The sequence below is a fragment of the Martes martes genome (assembly GCF_963455335.1).
Source record: "Martes martes genome assembly, chromosome: 8".
NCBI classification, from domain to species: domain Eukaryota; kingdom Metazoa; phylum Chordata; class Mammalia; order Carnivora; family Mustelidae; genus Martes; species Martes martes.
The window spans coordinates 72,750,315-72,775,070 of NC_137895.1; the positions used below are offsets into that span (position 1 = coordinate 72,750,315).

The 24,756-nt window shown below is 39.0% G+C and overlaps 1 protein-coding gene across 2 annotated transcripts in view; it reads right to left on the reverse strand.

The window, feature by feature from the left end:
* AMN1 (antagonist of mitotic exit network 1 homolog) overlaps positions 1 to 21,971 on the reverse strand; it is a 65,598-nt gene extending 43,627 nt beyond the window's left edge. Inside the window, exon 1 of one of the 2 annotated variants that reach the window (XM_080812209.1) lies at positions 21,825 to 21,971. In XM_080812209.1, coding sequence (XP_080668335.1) covers positions 21,825 to 21,862 — 38 coding nt within the window. In that variant the 5' untranslated portion in view covers positions 21,863 to 21,971. The remainder of the gene's footprint in view (positions 1 to 21,824) is intronic. The other variant, XM_080812210.1, reaches the window with a different exon arrangement.
* Between the last annotated feature and the right edge of the window lie 2,785 nt (positions 21,972 to 24,756).

Here is a 24,756-nt window from a genome sequence, read left to right on the forward strand (position 1 = left end):
GGATAAAGGAGATCATCATCTCAGTATTCTCAGCATGCATATTGAAATAGAACCTCTCCTCCATAAGTGTGGGCTAGGTGGAGGTAGAAATCCCCCAATCGTCAACCATACTCACCCATCATTTAGCCTGTGAACAAGTATCTAGGGAAGAGTGTGATAAGAAATGCTGGCATCCTGTTTTTTTCCAGGAAAATACTGAAGCCCTTGACAAGGAGCTGGGAGGAGATGTAGTTCCATCACCTTAGCTATTCCCACCTACAGTGGAGGTATAGTTCAAATGCCATAGACTGCTGTTGTTCTGAGTTTCAAAAGATTATCTTGAATGAATGTTTTTTCATTTGCAGTATGCCCTTAGGAGGATTTCCAGAGACTTGAGGCAGTTGGTTTTGTTTTATAATTTTCAACTTTTTTTTTTAAAGATTTTATTTATTTAATTGATAGACAGAGATCACAAGTAGGCAGAGAGGCAGGCAGAGAGAGAGGGGGAAACAGGCTCCCCGCTGAGCAGAGAGCCTGATGTGGGGCTTGATCCCAGGACCCTGAGATCATGACCCGAGCTGAAGGCAGAGGCTTAACCCACCGAGCCACCCAGGCGCCCCTAATTTTCAACTTTTATGCTTATTTTACTGGAGAGCAGCTCTATGGACCTCCTCATACTTTCTTTTCGCTAAGTCTTCCAAATATCATCAATCCTCTCATCCATTTAACACCTGTATCCCATTAGGAAGAAATATCATGACTCATTTTCTTTCAAATATGTACTTAGGCTCTTTTCAAATAAGTTGGTCATTTTAAGTTTGCCTAATTTTCAGTACAAGGTCCTTCTATCCCAACTGATTCTACAATAATTCTTGGAAAGAAATGGTGAGAGAGAGAGAGGGAGAGAGAGAGAGAAAGAAAGACATAGTAATGTATTTTTTTAAAATCCATAAAATTGCTAAATTGTTTTAAAAATTGAGGTGAGATAGTTTCAGTGGTCAGGTGGTCAGGTGGTGGTCAGGCCTTTCATAGTTCCATAGGTATGCTCAAAAGGTAAGGTCCCAACTGCTCTTTATTTGGGCCATTTCTCAAGTGGGTTGTGTTTGTAGTAAACAGTTCTGAGAGATGAGGTATTGTCTCCCTCCAAGACAAAGGGCAAGTTTGCTTATTGGTTGTTATAAAACTGTGTATTCCTTGAGCTCGGGTTTTTTCCTGCAATATACCCACTGCTCAGGCATCCATCTGAGCCCTCTGTGTCATCCTCATGAGATTTGGGGAAAAGGACAAATGAGACAAACTTTTCATGTGGTTTGCTGTGCTGTAACAAAGTCCTTTGTCTCTAGCCCAGAAATCTTATGTCTTCTGCCACTATCAAACAGTATGAACAGTAAAAGTCTCATCAAGTAAAATCAAATCCTAGATCTAACAATTTTGTGGTGAGAATGGGATGCTAATGGAAACATAACTTTATAGAAGAGGGAGGAGAAAAGTTTTGTGAGCCAGGTCTGGGGATATGAAACTCCTTGGGATCTAGGAGCAAATGTTCTCCCCATTTACACCACTTTGTGCCCTAACCCAAAATGATACTTTAAAAAAATGGCACTTCTCTACCTTTACTCAATGTGATGGAGGAAACAAAGGTAGAAGAAAAGTTATTAAATTTCCTTACTGCCTACAGCCCATTGATAAGTCCATGAAACAAGAAGAGTGACATTCCTCTAGGGACTCAACTGCCTCGATGTTGACACTTTGCTAAAGGCAAAAGGCAATCCTAGCCCAACCTGCTCCCCCTACTTAAAGTAAGCCTACTTTAACATACAAGAATTCTTTTGGAAACTTCCTTTATCGCTAAACCCCCCAAGATATATGTTGGCAATCATCCCCCAAGCATATGGCCCACTGATATACATCGGAAGGGTTCATGACTAAGGTTTTATTAGACAGTAATAAATGACTTTTTCCTAACAATAGCTAGCCCCCTCAAGGTCCTGGAAAACTTGCTTCCAAAATTCCTTAGAGACTTATGCTATCTCTAACTCTTTCCCGACTTGAAAGTATATAACGAGCCACTCCTCATAACCCCAGTGCAGCTCTTTCTGCCCACAGGTCCTGGCCCCGTGCTTTAATAAAACCACCTTTTTGTACCAAAGACATCTCAAGAATTCTTTTGTGGCCATCGGCTTTAAAGCCCAACATCTTTCTTATATTACTTACTGTTTACTATACAATGGTAGAGTCCCCAAATTCACTATTTCTTGCCTGTAATGCATCTCACAGATTGATTAGATATTCATTTGGGACCTCTGTGTTACTCTTTTGGAATGCAACCCACTGCTTGTGTTGACATCCATCTGAGCCCCTTGTGTTGCTGCTGTGTGTCTTGGAGGTGAAGGGGAAGTGACATAAACATGCTAATGCTCATACTGCTTGCTGTGCAATGAGTAATAAAGTCCATTTGCCTTTGACCCAAGAGCCTCTGTTCTACCAGCATCCATGAAACAAGACCAGACTAAAAAAATGTACTAGTTTATAAGAAGGGTAAAATCAGACTCTATACTGACATTCATTCCCCTTATATTTTCCTTTATGCAGATTTCAGCTACATTTTAAATGTTTTCCTTTTCCCCACAATGCCATCCTTGTTTCTGCTCTCTCTTCCCAGTCTTTTTCACTTGGCCCCTTTAGGGTCATCTTCCCTGAGCTCAGCTGTCTAGCCTGTGCCATGTATTCTCCACAGTAAATACTTTCTTCTTTCTGCTCCAGTTCCCTCTAGCTGTAACACCAGGGAGCTGGGACAGAAATGAATTCAGTATTTTGAAAAATAATGCTATGAGAACTATTTAAATGGCTCATGAAGACTATCTAAAAGTGTGTTGGTCAAACAAAGAAATTTTATTAAATTTTTTTTTTTTTTTTTTTTTTAAAGATTTTATTTATTTATTTGACAGAGAGAGATCACAGTAGACAGAGAGGCAGGCAGAGAGAGAGAGAGGGAAGCAGGCTCCCTGCTGAGCAGAGAGCCCGATGTGGGACTCGATCCCAGGACCCCGAGATCATGACCTGAGCCGAAGGCAGCGGCTCAACCCACTGAGCCACCCAGGCGCCCCAGAAATTTTATTAAATTTATCACAGCAAGGATTTAACAGGGTTTTGGTAGTATCTCAATAGGGGCAAGTTATGCAAGAGTACATTCAGGATTCTCTCTCCAAGATGGGGAGTAGGTTAATATTGGGCAAAATCTGTGATTTAACAGGGTAAGACTGATGAATACAAAGTCTCAAAGCAGGCCTTGGTGAACAATCTATCCTGATACACATAATGTTTGCTTTAACAATCAAGATGTTTGTCCTAGTAACCAAACATTTGTTTAGATAAACAGATTGCAAATATTTCCTGGAGCAAGTTATATTGACATAAGTGATCTCAGTTTTCAGTCCCATTGGTTGACACAGGTGGTCGAAGTTCTCAAGACAAAGATGAAAACTGGCCAGCTAAAACTTAACAAAATCTTCAAAAGCTGTCAAAAAAGGGGGGGTGGTGGAGTGGGAGGATGGGTGAGGTAGACATCTCACCCAATATGAATCGCTCCAAATTTTATAGTTAAACAACTTATTTATATTTAACCCATCAGTTACATGGTGAATTAATGTAACAAAGAAATGATTTTTGGCAAAATGGCCTACTTCTATATGAATGTTGCATAAAAATTGGTCTTTTCTTCTCCCCATATTCTTCTCTCTTTTAAACTTAACAATGGCTTCATCTATCATCTATTAGGAATTTACTCCTAATCTTAGACTCAATCCTTGATCTGCCTATTTGATATTTCTAATGCATGTATTGATTTATTTTTCTCATAAGACACTTGCTTCTCCATAATTATCTAATGTTAATCACCATTCTCCTGGTCAACAAAGCTGAAAACTTTAATTTTTGCTTTTTTCCTTTCCTTAGTCTTTCTATTTAAAACTATTCACCACATCCCAGATCCAAAGGATTCTCTAAGGCAGTGTTATTCCAAGTGCTAGTCAGTGAGGAGATTAGGAACTCATGCAAGGATGTAAACCAAGAAGTTTCCTGCATGGAGAGGTCTCATCCTCTGGACTAAACAGGGCACTCAGTAAAAGAGTTGATTGTTACTCTGGATCAAGCTCAGAAATAGCTTGCTGACCAACTACCAACCTGAACATACCTTTTCCCAAAAGGATTAGGAAATATGATTCTCAAGGCAAATATGGACCCTACAGGGTATAATACCCAACATGACAATGAAGGTCATGTGGTCATCTTTTTGTTTTATTTCATTTATTTATTTTTTAAAAGATTTTATTTATTTGCAGAGAGAGAGAGAGCAAGCACAAGCAGGGAGAGTGGCAGACAGAGGAAGAGGGAAAAGCTGGCTCCCCACTGAGCAGACAGTCCAATGTGGGGCTCTATCCCAGGACCCTGGAATCATGACCTGAGCCAAAGGCAGATAATTAACTGACTGAGACACCCAGGCACCCCAATCCTTTTGCTTTACTTCAACGTTCTAGATAATTTTTCTTAACGTGTTATTGTTTCCTCTTTTTTTCAGTAAGCATTACGTTTTATTTATTTATTTTATGTTAGTTGTTTATTTATCAAGTTGTTTATTTGGCCACAGCCAAACTTATAGAAAGATGCAACCCCCAGGGGTACAGTGAATGCTCCAACAATAAGAAATCACAGATTGCTTGGCCAGAAGGCCTAACAACTGAGGTTTTGTCAAAGCACTGGAAGTCATGGTAGTTATTCTCTTCAACATCAACCTCAAACCTAATGTCCTTCCTAACTCACTATGCACTATGTTTTATTTTTTTAAGATTTTATTTATTTGAGAGAGAGGGAGCATGTACCCATGTGTATGAGCAGGGAGAGGAGCAGAGACAGAGAGTCTCAAGCAGACTCCATGCCATCAAATGTGGGGCTGGTCTCCAGACCTGACGGGGAGGTGGGGAGGGGGGTTTGGGTGTGTGTGTGTGTGTTAAGGGGGCAGACACAGAGCAGGATGAGGGGCTAGATCCCACAGCCTGTGAGATTATGACCTGAGTCCAAACCAAGAGTCTGAGGCTTAACTGACTGAGCCACCCAGGCACTCGAGCATGATGTCTTAAAATTGTGTGTGTTAAAGGGGCAGACACAGAGCAGGATGAGGGGCTAGATCCCACAGCCTGTAAGATTATGACCTGAGTCCAAACCAAGAGTCTGAGGCTTAACCGACTGAGCCACCCAGGCACTCCAGCATGATGTCTTAAATTTCCATCCATATACCTCTACTCTTCACTTCCCTAACAGCTGCATAATACTCGATGGCACCTTGCCCAGTAATGGACTTTCCAATTTTCTGTCACCACAATGAAATTCTGCAATGAACATCTTCACATGTGTCTCTTAGTTTGGGCTCTTTTTACCTTTTTCCAAGATTCTGCAGTAGTTTCCTAAGAGTCTCTTTATTCTCAACTTCTCCCTAATTCAAATCTCTCTCTACTCCCAGCACCATTCCAAAACCTTTTATAGCTCCCACTGTACAGAATTAAACACTGTTATATCATTCTGGTCCCCAAAGCTCTACTCCTAATAATATGGCTTTATGTCATACTACTCTGCCATTCATGTTGTATTCTCCAACCAAATTGAAATGCTACTTTCTGGTGAAATACTGATTTCCAGTCTTTTCCCATATTTCTAACTTTCCTGCCTGTCAAGGCTTTGCCCTTAGTATTCCACTCCTTCTTGGATGCATTTCCTCCCATTTCTAACTATCAGATGCTACCAATCTTCAAATATAAACCCCTTTACAAAGCCTTCTCCTAGTCTTATATATTCTTTTCCTCATCAGAAATTTCAAAGCACTTTGTTAATCCCTCTTTTGTGCTATCATTACCTATACTATTGCTATTTATACATTTGCCTTATGCTAGTCCCATAAGACTATAACTTCTTTATGCTAGTTATTTCCCACAATCATCAGCATAGTGCTTCATATGCCAAATGTGTACTTTAAATACATGATTACCTGAATATTGAGCAATTCCTAAAAATAAGGAACTGTGGCCATGAAGAGGTAAAAGACTTGATTCTGGTCACAGAAGTTCAGAGGATCATTTGTATGGATGTATCAGGTAAGCATCAGAACAAAGACAGGAATTAAAAGACAGGAATTCAGCTAGGCTTTAGTCTGTCTTCCTAACTTGCACTCTTAACTACTACTCCAACTATTTTTCACTGAGAAGGAAAATCCTACTTGGATTAGGCATAAAATTTAAGCCAAGAATGAAAGCAAGATACTTTACTCAGGACTCTACCCAAGCCTGAGTTACACATAGGAGAAACAACAGATTTCTCTTATAAAAAGTGACTGTGGGGGTGCCTGGGTGGCTTAGATGGTTAAGCATTTGCCTTTAGCTCAGGTCATGATCCTGGGGTCCTGGGATGGAGCCCACATCAGGCTCCCTACTCAGGGCAGTCTGCTTCTCCTGAGCCCTCTGCCTCCCCCCACCCCCACTTACACTCTCTGTTGAGCATGCTCTCTCCACCTCAAATAAATAAAGTAAAATCTTAAAAAGACAAAAACAAAACAAATGACCATGAACTGAGGGCCAGAAGCTGATAAGATATAATGTAAAAGTTACATCTCAGTGATTTCAAAAGCACTCAGCAGGTTAAGATAATCATTCTCCTCAGCCTTAATTTTTACATAGCAATATGTTAAATGTAATATTAATGAACTGAAAGGTCCTAGAGAGAAGCAATTGCCACTATAACTGCAACTTCCAGCACAGTATCCCATATGAAATAATAACAATAGCTAACACTTGGTGGTGCTTATTACTTTCTAGGGTTAAAATGAAATAACATGGATACACTTGAAAATACCTCAAGCAGACAAAACCAGTTAGGTCACATAAGTGAAACTTAATCTAGCTTATATCATGAATGTGAGAAACTTAACCTAAGTTATTTCTTGTAAATGTCTCTGATAATGATAAATAACACTTAAATCATCTTTTAACCAATCCCCTACCATCTACAAACTTCCATTAAAAAAAAAATAATTCCAGTATACTTAACATACAGTGTTATATTAGTTTTCAGTGTACAATGTAGTGAATCAACAATTCTATGCATTACTCAGTGCTCATCATGATAAGTGTACTCTTTAATCCCCTTCACTTATTTCACCCATCTCTCCACACTCAACCTGCTGCCCCTCAACATACCATAAGTTTGTTCTCTATATTTAAGAATCTCTTGCTTGCTTTGTTTCTCTCTTTGCTCTTTGCTCATTTGTTTTGTTTCTTAAATTCCACATAAGAGTGAAATTGGGGGGGGGGGGTCCAAGATGGCGCAGGAATAGCAGGCTGAGATGACATCAGGTAACAGGAGATCAACTAGATAGTTTATCAAACCATTCCAAACACCTATAAATCCAACAGGAGATTGAAGAGAAGAAGAGCAACAATTCTAGAAACAGAAAATTGACCACATTCTGAAAGGTAGGACCTGCGGAGAAGTGAATCCAAAGTGATGGGAAGATAGACCGCAGGGGGACGGGCCAGCTCCCAGCAAGTGGTGGAGCAACAGAGCACAAAATCAGAACTTTTAAAAGTCTGCTCCACTGAGGGACATCACTCTAGAGGCTAAGCCAGGGTGAAGCCCACGTGGGGACAGCGTGGTCTCAGGTCCCATGGGGTCACAGAAGGATCAGGCGTGTCTGAATGTCGCAGAGCTCACAGGTATTAGAGCGGGGAAGCCGGCTACAGAGACAGAGCCAAGCAGTGAGCTCTCAACTCGGTGTTACCTTAAACCGTGATCCATGGCACAGTAGGGCCACTGCTCTGTGAGCAGGGAACCCACAAGATGCAAGGAGACCACCCTGGAAGAGTGCAGGGATCTCCTAGGTTTGGAGACCCAAGGTGGGGCTGTGTGCCAGAGACAAAGACGTTTGGTCACAGACTTGATGAGCTCAGAGAGTGGCTAGAGGCCAGGGAGATGGGAGTGATTAAGCGTATTCCTCTGAGGGTGCACTGAGGAGTGGGGCCCCGAGCTCTCGGCTCTTCTGGGTCGGAGATTGGGAGGCCGCCATTTTAATTCCTGTCCTCTAGAACTCTATGGAAAGTGTTCAGGCAATAAAAGTTCCCAAAAGCGAAACTGAGTGGATTACTTAGCCCGACCCTTGGTAAGGGCGATGCAATTCTGCCTCGGGCAAAGACACCTGAGAAACACTACAACAGGCTCCTCCCCCAGAAGATCAGCAAGAAATTCAGCCAAGACCAAGTTCACTTACCAAGGAGAACAGTGAAATTCCAGAGGAGGAGAAAGAAAAGCATGGAATTCATGGTTTTCTCCCCATGATTCTTTAGTCTGGAGAAGTTAATTTTTTTAATTCTATTTTTTTCTTATGCTAATTTTTTTTTAACTTTTGCTCTTTCCTCTTTTAACGTTTTTTTAACTAGTTTATCTTTCATTAAAAAAAATCTTTTTGGACCTTTATTATTATAATCATATTTTGTCCTTCATTTTATCTAACTTTATTTTTTGTATACACATAGGGTTTTTTCTTCTAAAAAAAAATTTTGGGATAGAACTTCTTCTAATAGAGCAATATATACCCTAAATCTAGCACAGGGCTATGTTCTACTCTCCAGCCTGAGCAATTCTCTCCACTTACTTTTTTCTTTATTCCCCCAACCAATTTATCTTATTAACTCCTTTTTTAGAAATTTTTTAAAAAAATTTTTCATCTTTAGAGTCATATTCCATCCCTTCATCATGTTTACTCCTATGTTGTGTGTATGTATATATAAAGTTTTTCATTCTTTAAAATTTTGGTAGGTAGTTCCTTCTAAGACACCAAAATACTTCAAAATTAAGTGGGTGACTCTGTTCTATTCACCACTCTAATATATATATTTTCTTTTTCATATTATTTCTTTATTTTTTTTCTTTTTTTAAATTTTATTTCTGAACTTCTTTTTACCCTGTTACTTCCCCCTACAATTTGAGGTCTCTTTTGATTGGTTAAAGCACATTTTCCTGGGGTCTTTGCCACCCTTTTAGTATTTTTATTCTCTCCTTCATATATTCTTATCTGGATAAAATGACGAGGCAGAAAAACGCACCACAAAAAAAAGGGGGAGGGGCAGTACCAAACACTAGGGTCCTAACTAATAGAGACATTGGTAATATGTCAAATCTAGAGTTCACAGTGAAGATTCTCAAGGTGCTAGCTGGGCTCGAAAAAGGCATGGAAGATATTAGAGAAACTCTGTCTGGAGAAATAAAAGCCTTTTCTGGAGAAATAAAAGAACTAAAATCTAACCAAGCTGAAATATAAAAAAAAGCTATTAATGAGGTGCAATAAAAAATGGAGGCTCTTACTGCTAGGATAAATGAGGCAGAAGAACGAATTAGTGATATAGAAGACCAAATGACAGAGAATAAAGAAGCTGAGCAAAAGAGAGACAAACAACTACTGGACCACGAGGGGATAATTTGAGAGATAAATGATACCATAAGACAAAACAACAATAGAATAATGGGGATACCTGAAGAAGAAGAAAGAGAGAGGGGAGCAGAACATATATTGGAGAGAATTATTATAGAGAATTTCCCTAATATGGCAAAGCAAACAAGCATCAAAATCCAGGAGGTGCAGAGAAACCCCCCTCAAAATCAACAAGAATAGGTCCACACCCTGTCACCTAATAGTAAAATTTACAAGTCTTAGCGACAAAGAGAAAGTCCTGAAAGCAGCCCAGGAAAAGAAGTCTGTTACATACAATGGCAAAAATATTAGATGGGCAGCGGACTTATCCACAGAGACCTGGCAGGCCAGAAAGAACTGGCATGATATATTCAGAGCACTAAACAAGAAAAACATGCAGCCAAGAATACTATATCCAGCTAGGCTATCATTGAAAATAGAAGGAGAGATAAAAAGCTTCCAGGACAAAAAAAAAACTGAAAGAATTTGCAAAAACCAAACCAGCCCTACAGGAAATATTGAAAGGGGTCCTCTAAGCAAGAGAGAGCCTAAAATTAGTAGATCAGAAAGGAACAGAGACAATATATAGTAACAGTCACCTTACAGGCAATATAATGGCACTAAACTCATATCTCTCAATAGTTACCCTGAATGTAAATGGGCTAAAATGCCCAATCAAAAGACACAGGGTATCAGAATGGATAAAAAAACAAAACCCATCAATATGTTGCCTACAAGAAACTCATTTTAGACCTGAAGACACCTCCAGATTTAAAGTGAGGGGGTGGAAAACAATGTACATGCTAATGGACATCAGAAGAAAGCTGGGTGGCAATCCTTATATCAGATCAATGAGATTTTAAGCCAAAGACTATAATAAGAGATGAGGAAGGACACTATATCATACTCAAAGGGTCTGTCCAACAAGAAGAACTAACAATCTTAAATATCTATGCCCCTAACGTGGGAGCAGCCAACTATATAAACCAATTAATAACAAAATCAAAGAAATACATCGGCAATAATACAATAATAGCAGGGGACTTTAATACACCCGTCACTGAAATGGACAGATCATCCAAGCAAAAGATCATCAAGGAAATAAAGGCCTTAAATGACACACTGGACCAGATGGACATCACAGATATATTCAGAACATTTCATCCCAAAGCAACAGAATACACATTCTTCTCAAGTGCACATGGAACATTCTCCAGAATAGATCATATCCTGGGTCACAAAGTAGGTCTCAACCGGTATCAAAAGATTGGGATCATTCCCTGAATATTTTCAGACCATAATGCTCTGAACCTAGAACTCAATCACAAGAGGAAATTTGGAAGGAACCCAAATACATGGAAACTAAAGAGCATCCTTCTAAAGAATGAATGGGTCAACCAGGAAATTAAAGAAGAATTGAAAAAATTCATGGACACAAATGATAATAAAAACACAAAGGTTCAAAATCTGTGGGACACAGCAAAGGCAGTCCTGAGAGAAAAATATATAGCAATACAAGCATTTCTCAAGAAACAAGAAAGGTCTCAAATACACAACCTAACCCTACAGCTAAAGGAGCTGGAGGAAGAACAACAAAGAAAGCCTAAACCCAGCAGAAGTAAAATAATAATGATCAGAGCAGAAATCAATGAAATAGAAACCAAAAAAAACAGAGAACAAATCAATGAAACAAGGAGGCGGTTCTTTGAAAGAATTAATAAGATTGATAAACCCCTGGGCAGACTTATCAAAAAGAAAAGAAAAAGGACCCAAATTAATAAAATCATGAATGAAAGAGGAGAGATCACAACCAAAATCAAAGAAATACAAACAATTATAAGAACATATTATGAGCAACTCTACTCCAGCAAATTTGACAATCTGGAAGAAATGGGTGCATTCCTAGAAACATATAAACTACCACAAGTGAACCAGGAAGAAATAGAAAGCCTGAACAGACCCATAACCAGTAAGGAGATTGAAGCAGTCATCAAAAATCTCCAAAAAAACAAAAGCCCAAGGCCAGACGGCTTCCCAGGGGAATTCTACCAAACATTTAAGGAAGAATTAATTCCTATTCTCCTGAAACTGTTCCAAAAAATAGATATGGAAGGAAAACTTCCAAACTCATTCTATGAGGCCAGCATCACCTTGATCCCAAAACCAAAGATCCCATCAAAATAGAAAATTACAGACCAATATCCTTGTTGAACACAGATGCGAAAAATCTCACCAAAGTACTAGCCAATAGGATCCAACAGTACATTAAAAGGATTATTCACCACGACCAAGTGGGATTTATTCCAGGGCTGCAAGGTTGGTTCAACATCCGCAAATCAATCAATGTGATACAATACATTAATAAAAGAAAGAACAACAATCATATGATACTCTCAATAGATGCTGAAAAAGCATTTGACAAAGTACAGCATCCTTTCTTGATCAAAACTCTTCAAAGTGTAGGGATAGAGTGTACATACCTCAATATCATCAAAGCCATCTATGAAAATCCCACTGCGAATATCATTCTCAATGGAGAAAAACTGAGAGCTTTTCCACTAAGGTCAGGAACACGGCAGAGATGTCCATTATCACCACTGCTATTCAACATAGTACTAGAAGTCCTAGCCTCAGCAATAAAACAACAAAAAGAAATAAAAGGCATCTGAATTGGCAAAGAAGAAATCAAACTCTCACTCTTTGAAGATGATATGATACTCTATGTGGAAAACCCAAAAGACTCTACTCCAAATCTGCTAGAACTTGTACAGCAATTCAGTAAAGTGTCAGGATATAAAGTCAATGCAGAGAAATCAGTTGCATTTCTTTACACCAACAATAAGACAGAAGAAAGAGAAATTAAGGAGTCAATCCCATTTACAATTGCACCCAAAACCATAAGATACCTAGGAATAAACCTAACCAAAGAGGCAAAAAATCTATACTCAGAAAACTATAAAGTACTCATGAAAGAAACTGACGAAGACACAAGGAAATGGAAAAATGTTCCATGCTCATGGATTGGAAGAACAAATATTGTGAAAATGTCTACGCTACCTAAAGCAGTCTACACATTTAATGCAATCCCTATCAAAATCCCACACATTTTTTTCAAAGAAATGGAACAAATAATCCTAAAATTTATATGGAACCAGAAAAGACCTTGAATAGCCAGAGGAATATTGAAAAAGAAAGCCAAAGTCGGTGGCATCACAATTCCAGACTTCAAACTCTATTACAAAGCTGTCATCATCAAGACAGCATGGTACTGGCACAAAAACAGACACATAGATCAATGGAACAGAAAGAGAGTCCAGAAATAGACCCTCAACTCTATGGTCAACTAACCTTTGACAAAGCAGGAAAGAATGTCCAGTGGAAAAAAGACAGCCTCTTCAATGGGAAATGGTGTTGGGAAAATTGGACAGACACTTGCAGAAAAATGAAACTGGATCATTTCCTTACACCACACATGAAAATAGACTCAAAATGGATGAAGGACCTCAATGTGAGAAAGGAATCCATCAAAATCCTTGAGGAGAACACAGGCAGCAACCTCTTCGACCTCAGCCATAGCAACGTCTTCCTAAGAACATCGCCAAAGGCAAGGGAAGCAAGGGCAAAAATGAACTATTGGGATTTCATCAAGATCAAAAGCTTCTTCACAGCAAAGGAAACAGTTAACAAAATCAAAAGACAACTGACAGAATGGGAGAAGATATTTGCAAACGACATATCAGATAAAGGGCTAGTATCCAAGATCTATGAAGAACTTAGCAAACTCTACACCCAAAGAACAAATAATCCAATCAAGAAATGGGCAGAGGACATGAACAGACATTTCTGCAAAGAAGACATCCAGATGGCCAACAGACACATGAAAAAGTGCTCCATATCACTCAGCATCAGGGAAATACAAATCGAAATCACGATGAGATACCACCTCACACCAGTCAGAATGGCTAAAATTAACAAGTCAGGAAATGACACATGCTGGCGAGGATGTGGAGAAAGGGGAACACTCCTACACTGTTGGTGGGTATACAAGCTGGTGCAACCACTCTGGAAAACAGCATGGAGGTTCCTCAAAAAGTTGAAAATAGAGCTACCCTATGACCCAGCAATTGCACTACTGGGCATTTACCCTAAGGATACAAACGTAGTGATCCGAAGGGGCACGTGCACCCGAATGTTTATAGCAGCAATGTCCACAGTAGCCAAACTATGTAAAGAACCTAGATGTCCATCAACAGATGAATGGATAAGGAAGAGGTGGTATATATATACAATGGAATACTATGCAGCCATCAACAGAAATGAAATCTTGCCATTTGTGACAATGTGGATGGAACTAGAGGGTATTATGCCTAGTGAAATAGGTCAATCAGAGAAAGATAATTATCATATGATCTCCCTGACATGAGGAAGTTGAGAGGCAATGTAGGGGGCTTGGGGGGTAGGAAAAGAATATATGAAATAAGATGGAATCAGGGCGGGGAGATAAACCATAAAAGACTCTTAATCTCACAAAACAAACTGAGGGTTGCCATGGGGAGGGGTGTAGGGAGAGGGTGGTAGGGTTACTGACATTGGGGAAGGTATGTGCTATGGGGAGTGCTGTGAAGTGTGTAAATCTGGCAATTCACAGACCTGTACCCCTGGGGCTAATAATACATTATATGTTAATTAAAAAAAAAAAAAGAAAGAGTGAAATCATATGATATTTGTCTTTCTCTTATTTCACTTAGCATTATATTCTCTAGCTCCATCCATGTTGTTGCAAATGACAATATTCATTCTTTTTTATGGCTGAATAATATTTCAGCGTGTGCATGCATGTATGTGTGCATAAGCATGTACTGCATGTGTTTCATGTCTTCATTCATTCATCTATCAATGGACCCTTGGGTGGTTTCCATAATTCTGCTATTAAAAATAATGCTGCAATCAACATAGGGGTACACAAACCTGTACCCCTGAAACAAATAATACATTATATGTTAATTTTAAGAAAGGGAAAAAAAAATAAACATGGGGTATATATATATTTTTGAATTAGTGTTTTTGTATTCCTTGGGTAAATACCTAGTAGTGAAATTATTGGATCATACAGTAATCCTATTTTTAACTTTTTGAGGAAACCTCCTACTGTGTAAATTCCTCTTGTAAATAACTAGTCATTGTAAAGATTAAAGATTGTAAAGATTAAAGATTAAACATTGTAAAGATTAATTAAATCTTATAAAAAGGTTAAAGATTCCTCATTCTCACCTTGTAAGCCATCCTGTAATTATATCCCTCTGAGATTCTAACCACTTCTAGTTTGAAGTCTCCCAGTTTGCTAACAATTTATTTCTCACTCAGTAAAATATTCCTCTCAAGTAAAACTCTGAATTTTATTTTAACAGTTTCTGGTGTCAGAAGTGGGATCCAAAGATGACCCTAGCTCATTCCCAAGGCCAGTGAGTAGCCAGGATCCAACACCCATGAAGCCCATTGCACACTCCTTTCTTACCAAACATGGAATTCCAGGGCAAGTCTTTCTCAGATTCAAACTCTATTCCCTTTGTGTTGACCTTTCCGGTTTTACTGAGTAACCTTTGTTGAAGCTTTTCAGTAAGTCACACTACTCTATTCAAAAGAGGGTGAAATGTGTGATTCCCCTCTGTTTTGGAACAGCCACTGAAAAAGAGTACCCCTGATAATTAAGATTTCCTATGGAATCTAAGGCAAAAATGGGTTCCACCTGGTCTAAAACTCAGACTAGGATCTTATGCCTTTTTTAAAAAAATGGGTGAACTTTGCAAAGAATAAGTGGAACTGTAGTGACCATTTTGGGAAAATCCTTAACTTAGATAAAATAGCCCACCTTAGGGATACCTTCTAAAAAAGATAAAAAATTTCTTAAAGACAATAAATGCATTCATTTGTTGGTATGCCAAAGTGTCTATAAGACAAAATGACCCCAAAATAGCTCTCTAACGAATTCTTGCAGCACACAAATAAAAAACTTGTGGTAAAAAGCTTAAATCATCTGAGTAGATAAACTTCAATTATTCTGTCTACCAGAAACACAATCTGGGTCAAGCTGTTCTTTTGAGTTTAGTATTACTATACCTGACACACAGTTCAAATTTTGAAATGAAAGCTATAATATCTATTTACAACTGCCTACGTATTAATGTATATGTGTCTATGAATGTATATCATGTATATGTGATTTTCAAAAAGAGTTCTATTTAATTTGCTTGAAGAAAAATAAGTACTTACATAAGTTAAGCATTCTCAAAACTCTCAGAAATATAGAAACTAAACCAAATGCTTTTCAAGTTCATAAGATCTGGGACAATCTTCAATGAATAAAAGCTTTGCAAATAGTTTAAATGTGTTGATTTAATTAAAACAGGCATGTCTTCAGAGTAGTGGCTAACATTAAATATAATGCAAATATACAATCTTTCCTACCTGGATTTACTAGTCAAATAAGCTGAAGCTATCTCCATTACAAAATGGGTAAGCAAGAAAAACTTAAGATGTCGGGTATTTAATAGTTAATCCAAGCATAATTATTAAAAACAAATTAAGTAGACAAATTAGATGATGGATATTCATCTAATGTAGATGAGTGAAATGAAATGAAACACAGGTCACTTCCAAATAAGATAATGTATTGAAACATTAATTGCTAGGGACGCCTGGGTGGCTCAGTTGGTTAAGCGGCTGCCTTCGGCTCAGGTCATGATCCCGACGTCCTGGGATCGAGTCCCACATCGGGCTCCTTGCTCCACAGGGAGCCTGCTTCTCCCTCTGCCACTCTGTCTGCCTGTGCTCACTCTCTCTCTCTCTCTCTCTCTGACAAATAAATAAATAAAATCTTTAAAAAAAAAAAAAAGAAACATTAATTGCCAAACTTATGTTTAAGTTTATTTACTTTTGGCCACTTAATTCTTATAAAGAAACAAAAAATACTTGGATCTTTGTAGACATGTCTTTTGCCACATTAAAAAAATGTACTGTGAAAGCGCATGTCTTTAAAAAATATAATTTCTTATAATTAAATGTTCATAAATTTGCTAATCTACTACAAGGTGTTGATGTAGGCCAGATGTTTACCATTGCCTGCTTCCTAGTTTTCGTTGGAAAATAAAGGTTACTAACACTTAAAATTCATAATCCATAAATAAAAAGAAGCCTACTAAAACAAGAGTAAAAGAAAACTATGTATAGAAAGTATGAGAGGAGAATGGGATGTGTATTTTATATGAAGAGAATGCAAAGAATATAGGATGGGTTCTCATTAAGGAAAAAAGAGAAATTTTGTCCTAAATTAAAATGGTTATCCCAGAATGAGAAAGAAAAAAGGAATAAAACAAAAATCTAAATGGATGCGGAAAGTTACAGAAGGCTTGCAAAGAAATTTCATGCTGCATGGTCAAAGTTAGTTAAAATTAAATGTATTTATTTATAAAGTTTTCCAAAACTGAGCTGAATAATACACTAATAAAAAACAACAGTTTACTTTTCTCTCTGTTAAAAGGACAGAGTTTCTTGGATTGTTAGTCTGTTTTTAATAAGAGATTTTGGAGGTTTTCTTTACCTTTTGTGTATTTTGTCTAGGAAACAAAGATTCTATGTCTCATGAAAATAATTTCCTGTGTTTCACTTTGTCTTTATCAGGTTTTTGATTGCTTAGGAAAACAATCTTTTCAACATTAAAAGAGGTAAGGCATTTTCTTTTTAAACAACTATGTACTTTCTATATTTGCTTCTGAAATCTTTTTGTTGCTTTGGTTAAATAGATAACTAAGTGTTATTTCACAATGACCTTTGATCCTATTTAATCAAGTGGTGTTCTGTTTTGTTTTGAGAGAAAAAAAGAGGAGAAGGGAGAGAGGGAGAGAGAGAATGTTAAGCAGGCTCCATGCCCAGCGCAGAGCCAGATATGGGGCTCTATTGCATGAACCTGAGATTCTGACCTGAGCCAAAATCAAGAGTCCGAGGTTTAACTGACTGCACCACTCAGGCACCCTAATCAAGTGACTGAAAGCTTTTGACAGTCCTCCCAAAATCAAATTCTAAACGAAGTCTTTTTGACTTCGAACTAACTTTGGGATATTCCCAAAGCTCCCTAGAAGATCTCAGGTTTTTTTCTCTCTTCTTATAAAAACTGAGACGAGACATTGAACTATAAATTTTTCAAATGTTATATTGCATGGGAAACATTATCAAGTAAAGGGGATACTTAATCTTCTTAGATTGTATTTGTATGGATATGTTACTAATATAAGTATTCCAGAAACTGCATAGAACTAAGAATCTGATATGCCCTGATATAATGTTATCAGTTATTTTTAAATGTTGTATACCACAGGAGTAGCCAAGCTTACCTGTCAATCACATCTTTTTTTTTTTTAATAGTGAACTCTTTAACCAAGGCTATCTTTAAGTCTTTTGTCATTCACAGACAGTTATTGTTTTATAATAAATTCTTCCATGAAAACATTCATAGTCAACTACAGGCCAAAATATTTTGTTTTCAAGGAGATTCATGGAAAAGACACTGACAAGTACTCTAGAATACAAGATTCTGATAACTTCAAGATCATACCACTTAACTAGGTAAGAATTTCTAGCATGCTATGGAGAAACTAATTCACAAAACTATTAACCCAAGAGTAAGAAAACAAGAATTGGGACTAAATCAACTAATAGAGATGATTATAATTTTTATGACACTGTTTGCAACATTTATGATTCTTTACTGTTTTACTCTCCAAATTTAAAGAACCCCTTTTCTCCTTTCCATCCATTATATAACTTATAACAATTTGGTAAACTTTTATAAACAAAAACTAAACATTTATTTTTTTCTCCCTACCTGATTTCTTCAGAACTCAAAACAAAACAAAACAACAACAAAAACCCCTTATTGAGTAGACTTATTTTCATGGCAGTGTAGGTATTTGCATAAATTCAACAAGAATTTATTCTCTTTGTAACAGGATATAATTGGACAAGCCCTTGGCTTGGCTTCTTGGCCTGAAGAGGTGTTTAAACATCTTATCTGAGATTTCTTACTACCAGTTTTTAAGAAGCTAAGGTTTGATTTGTAAAGCCAATAAAACCCTTTGGATTACCAAAGCTTGGAATGGAATATCATATTTGAAACTGTGCATAAAATCACTATTCTACTGCACTTACATAAATAACAAGCTGAATTTAATGAGACTAGACTTATTTTACAATTTTATTGTGATTATCTTTGGTAAAAATGAAGAGACTTAGAGAGAAAAATTGTGTTTCAGTAGAAAACTATAGTATACCTATTATCAGATTCTAGTCCTGTTCGTTACCTTCGAGGTTTTGTTATCTGTCTGTAAACTGGACTGGTCCTGAATTCTTCTAGTTTCCTCCAACATCTGGCTACAACTTTCCAAACTAACATTTCCAATTTTCTCTCACCATTCTGATTTGAAATAAAAACTAAAATTATCCTTTAACCCAAGTCCCTCAACCTAAAGCCAGACAACTTGGTATGAACTTCAGAGATATCACTACAACAGATCATGTACAGACAGCCTTCGTGCTTATTTCTATACAGGCCATTCAGAGAGTTCACCAGAATACCCAATGACATCATCAAAGTCATTCAAACTGCAGGTCAGAAAAATCAAACAGATTGAAACTGCCATCCTCACTCCATTATCTAAAAATGTTTTGAGCTCAAATCTAGAAATTTTCTTGACTGGCTGCTCTCCAGACTCAGAAACTGAATTTATAATTTGCTCCAATGATTAATTTTTATCCTTGTTTTGTTTCCACAGAAATGCCTGATTGCTCACACTGTATAGAGGCCCATCTTAGATGGAAGTCACCTATAACACTCCCGAAATAAGACATCCTCATGTTTATCCTAAGTAATCATGATTCAAAAGTGTAAGGCACTAAAGCAATATTAAAAAACTTATTCTCCACCAGGTCTAAGAAGCTTTCTATGATGGATTCCAAATGAAGACATTAGAATTTAGAGGGTTAGTTTATTGGAAAAGACAACAACAAAAGACTGCTTTTAAATTTCCAAAGAGAGGGGCGCCTGGGTGGCTCAGTGTGTTAAAGCCTCTGCCTTTGGCTCAGGTCATGATCTCAGGGTCCTGGGATGGAGCCCCGCATCAGGCTCTCTGCTCAGCAGGGAGCCTGCTTCCCCATCTCTCTCTCTGCCTGCCTCTCTGCCTACTTGTGATCTCTGTCTGTCAAATAGATAAATAAAATCTTTAAAAAAAAACTATAAATTTCCAAAGAGAAATCGTCTCTTCTGCAAAATCCCTACCATAACAGCAAAAATCTATAAACTCTCTAGCCAGAGTTATATTAGATAACTATACAGCCTTAGACATCCTAACCAGTTAACAAGGAGATGCATATGCTCTAACTGGTTAAAAAAAAAATTCCATGTTAATAAATTAGGAATTATTATCCCCAATTTAAAAGATCTTAAAGATCAGATGTCAGTCTTTCATCAAATAGGTGATACTTCTTCCACCGATTTATTTAGTTGGTTAAATCTTGGCTCCTGGGAATCTCTGCTCCCAGGAATTCTTCAATCTTTATCTATTACTTCCCTCATAGTCATCATATTAACCTTGCTAGTTGTAGGATTGGTGACAACACTGACTCCATCTTTGGCCCACCATTTTGTTTATGCTCATGCAATGACCTCCCTCGGGGCTACATGTTCCAGGCCTCTTGGACGAAAATGTATGACCTGAACAAAATACTACCCTCAAGTGGCACACAGAAGGCACACTTTAGATAAGGAGGAGAGATGACTGGTGCACAAAAGGCACCACTTTAGATAACCCGGTTTGTCTGCACCACAATGCCCCTTGCTCTATAAAAGCTGTAGCTTAAGGTTTGGACTGGGTGGAGAATAGCTGCATAGCACCTGGACCCACTGGCTCCCTTCAGTAGGTCACACTGAATAAAAGTCTGTGTAAACAGTCTAGAGAGGCTTGTTTCATTTTTTGCCTTCCAAGTGCCTACTAGGTCTAGAGGATACTTTACTGTACCTCCCCCACCTTCTCACACTAGTGCACTGTCTCCTTTCAAGAGTTTTAAATGCCTTTCAGCAGCCACTCACACACCAAATGATATCCATCACAATCACACAACTCAAAGAACTCAATAATCCCACTGCCCATGCCTAAAATGACTATGCAACTGTTTGTAATGGCAACTACACGATCATACAACCCAATGACTACATCAACAGTGGTAGCGAGAGTAATAGTATATTGGCTCACACTTCCAGCTCGCTGAGGGAGTCACCAAAAGGGGGTAATTTTTTAGATAAAATAAAATGGAGACCACGCTTGAAAATCCCCCAAACAGATCAAACCAGTTAGATCACATAAGTGAAACATAATCTGGTTTATTTCATGAACATAAGTGAAACTTAATAAGTTATCTCTTGTAAATCCCTCTGATAATCATTAAAAAAAAACCACCCAAACTTAAATCAACTCCCTAAAATAATGTAAGATAATCACTTTTAACCAATCCCTCGCAGTTCTTTAAATTGTGGAACCAATCGTTGTAATAACCAATCACTGTAAAGGTTAAACAAACCTAGTCATTCCCCGTTTATAGGCCATTTTGCAAAGACATGCCTTTGAGATTCCTGTTTCTCCCTCACTAAAATATTTATTTCCAAGTACAGCTCCTTGAAATTGACACCAGGCATCCTTCTAAGGACTTTACATATGTAAAATTTATTCCTCACTACAACTCTATGAGATAGGTACTGGTGTTACACTAATTTGATAGGTCAAGAACTCAGGCACAGAGATTACGTTCCTCTCCATCGTCACACAGCTCGTGAATGGGACTGGAAGCTGAACCCTGTAATCGCAATCAAGCAATCGAGGAGCCGTGCTCCCTCGAAAAATCAGTACCTATCCCGGTTACAGGAACGGTGGAACTTTGCTGAAGGCTTCTGAGAGCCACATCTAGTATTTTGTTTTGGTCTACCAAGGCTTTTGGCTCCCGTCAGAAACAGGCCACGGCCAGGAATTGCCTGGGCATCGCATCGAGTTGTCAAGGCTGACTGAGAGTTCGGACACCAATCTGGGGGCGCCCAGGGCGGAGAGAGGGGCAAACCTGCCTAGCAGCCCACTGGGCACAACTGTCGTCTACGAGGGGACAAGAAATCAGGAACTCAGAAACAGAAACACCAGCACCTCTTCAGAGGTCCAGAGGTGGGAAGGAGGTAGGGAAGGAGAGCAAGCACAGGGCTCCGCTGGGGCGGGGCGAAGGGGAGGCGGGGACCGGGTGGACTCACAGATCCAGAAGCTGACTGACCCGCCGCGAGCTAGGCATCGCGGCCGCCCAGGAGAGCCTCTTCCGCGGTCCCAGGGCCGCCCAAACGCAGCCAGAGACCGTCCGTCAACTCCTGACCCCCGCACGACGCGTAGGCCCTCGTGACGTCACACGGCTTCTTCCGGTGACCGGGACGCAGCCACGCTCGGGACTACAGGGGGAAAGAAGAGAAGGGAGGTGATAAAATGTAGAGTAGCCCTAAACTCGGTGAGGCACAACGGGAGTGGTAGTTTTTCCACCTCGCGGGCTCCGTTTACAGGCGGTTTCTCTGGAGTTCAAGCCCCGCGCGCAGCCTAACCCGGCACACCTCCAGCGGCGCTCTGCGTAGAAGCCGCTGCTTTTCCTGTAGGGTTGTATTTGATGCTGGTCCCTGCATTTGGCATCTCCACATACGGGAGACTCCCTTGGAAGTGGACTCCGTTAACGTGAAACGGAGCGTTTTAGAGCAACCAGGAGTGACCGCTTTACCGAGCATTTTCTCTGAAGTGCGTGCTCTTCGTGCTTCAGTACGTGCTCTCAATTAACTACGTTCATTGAATCCTGTGAAGTCGGGATTATTTAGCCTCATTTTATAGATGAGGACACTACATGCCAGCAAAAAAAGCTGAGAAAGAATTTCATCATGGGGGAGGGGCATCTGTTCAAATCAGGATTCTAAAGAAGGGGCACCATTTCCCAGGTGGAACTATTTCATTTTGGTTACGCTACAGAGTACCGGCTATTTTTTGAGTTTTTCATTCTTCCTTGTGGATTAATTTGTTGTTTATGTGTCTCTCTTCCTTTTGTGAGCTGCTGAAAGTTGGAACCCAGTTTTGTTCAGCTTCTCAGGATGCTGCTCACTCAGGCAATACGCATGTATCAAGCACTGAAGAAGAGTGGAGATAGAGCTGGTGCTGAGGATTCAGTGGTGAACGCATGCACCAGACCAGTAGTAGGACAATTAGAGTAACTGTTAAATGTTTAGATGAAGTTAGTTCTATGCGAGCACCCAGGGAGGAGTAGGGGGAGCAGTTCACAGAGAGAACGGGCTGTTAGGGACTGCAGACGGTTCAGGGAGGTGGCTGCAATGGGGGATGGTGAGAGATGAATGTAGAGCAGGAGTTGGCAAACTTTTTCTATAAAGGGCCAGACAGTAAAGATTGTAGAGTTTTTTGGGCCATACTGCCTTGGTCACAGCTACTCAACTTATAACTCAAAAGAAGCCATAGGCAGTACGAATGAGTGGAGCTGTGTTCTAATAAAGTTTTCTTAGGGACACTGAAGTTTGAATTTCATGTAGTTTTCACTATCATGAAATTTTATTTATATTTTGGTTTTTCAACCGTTTAAAACTGAAAGCTTTACGTAGCGAAGTACAAGAACGGGCAGTGGGCTGGATTTGGCTGGCTGGTGGTATGTTTTCTTCTGACCAGAAAGCCAAAATGGGCCTGATGAGCTGTGTTATGTTGAACAATTTACGCTTAGTCTGGAGGACTTTGGGTGGAGTCATAGGTAGTTTTTAAGTAGGGACAGGGCATGCATAGGACAATGAGTTTTAGAAAGAACTCTGGCTATGAAGTGTTAAAAGAACTCTAGAGATTGCAGGTAGAGACTAGATAGGAGTACTTTGATGATAGCCTGAGCTGAAGTAGTAGCACTGGAATGGACAGATTAAAGAAGTAATGGAAGTCAAACTGATAGGATTTAGAGATTGGTGGGGATGAGGGAAAGTGAAGAGTCGAGACAAATTTTTAGGCTTTGGATTCCGAGAATTGGGTGGCATATGGTGGTGCCATTTATTAAGCTGAGAGGATCGCAGGAGTTTTTTGAAGAGAGGAGGAGAATATTTAAATGTTGGACATGTGGCTTTTGAAGTATCTATGGACAATAGAGGCATGGAGCTATAAGTCTGCCAATTGTGCTAGTTTGCTTTTAAAGAAGAGATTGAATAGCAGTGAAAATACGTGCATTTATTTATACAGTATTTTTTTTTTTTTTTTGAAGAATCCTCTGTTGTTCTGAGAGCCATGTAGACCTTGGAATACCAGGGGAGAGCTTGACAGAGCAGATGAGGGTAGGACGGTTGGGTCCATTATCAAGGAACAAGACTGAGACAAAGTGAAAGTTATGCAAAGCCTTATTCTATGCCAAGCATTAGAAGTTAGACTGACCAGCCAGGGGAATGAGGCTGAGACAAAGTGAAAGTTATGTAAAGCTTTATTCTATGCCAATCATAAGAAGTCAGACTGACCCGCCAGGGCCGCCTCAGAAGAGAGCAACCACCCCTTGGTCTTACAGGCTAGTTTTATAGGGCACAACGGCAGACATCGACATATGTGGCTTTGGCTGATTGGATGTCTCCTACCTGTGTGTTTTAGTAACGGTTACCTGGAACCGATACTAGTAACTGCTGAGGCGTTTATTAAACAACAAAATGGCCTTGTTTTAGGTATGTGTTTTAGCAACGGTTACCCGGAACCAGTATCAGTAACAGCTGAGGCATTTATTAAACAACAAAATGGCTACCTAAGCAACATGGAGTCACTATGGCTAAGTAGGCCCAGGCAGGCCCTAGGGGTTTAACAGGTTTTAACGTTAAATTGGCCCTAACAGGACTTCATGGTCCTTACTATCTGTTGAGTCTGCACAGCTGTCCATCTGGGTCTTCCCACTCATTACTTGCTTCTTCAAGACTAGGAAAATACAGGCCATTGCCCCATTATTATGAGATGTTCAGGGTGCCATAATTCTTCTCATTAGTCAAAGGAAGTCATCACAGCTGTTTTTTTTTTCTTTTAAGAAAATTATTATATAATGAGGTAAGATGACAAAGTCGTAGTTATTTCTAGACAATTATTTTTTAATTTTTGTGTATTTTTAAACATTTTATTCATTTATTTGACAGAATGAGAGCA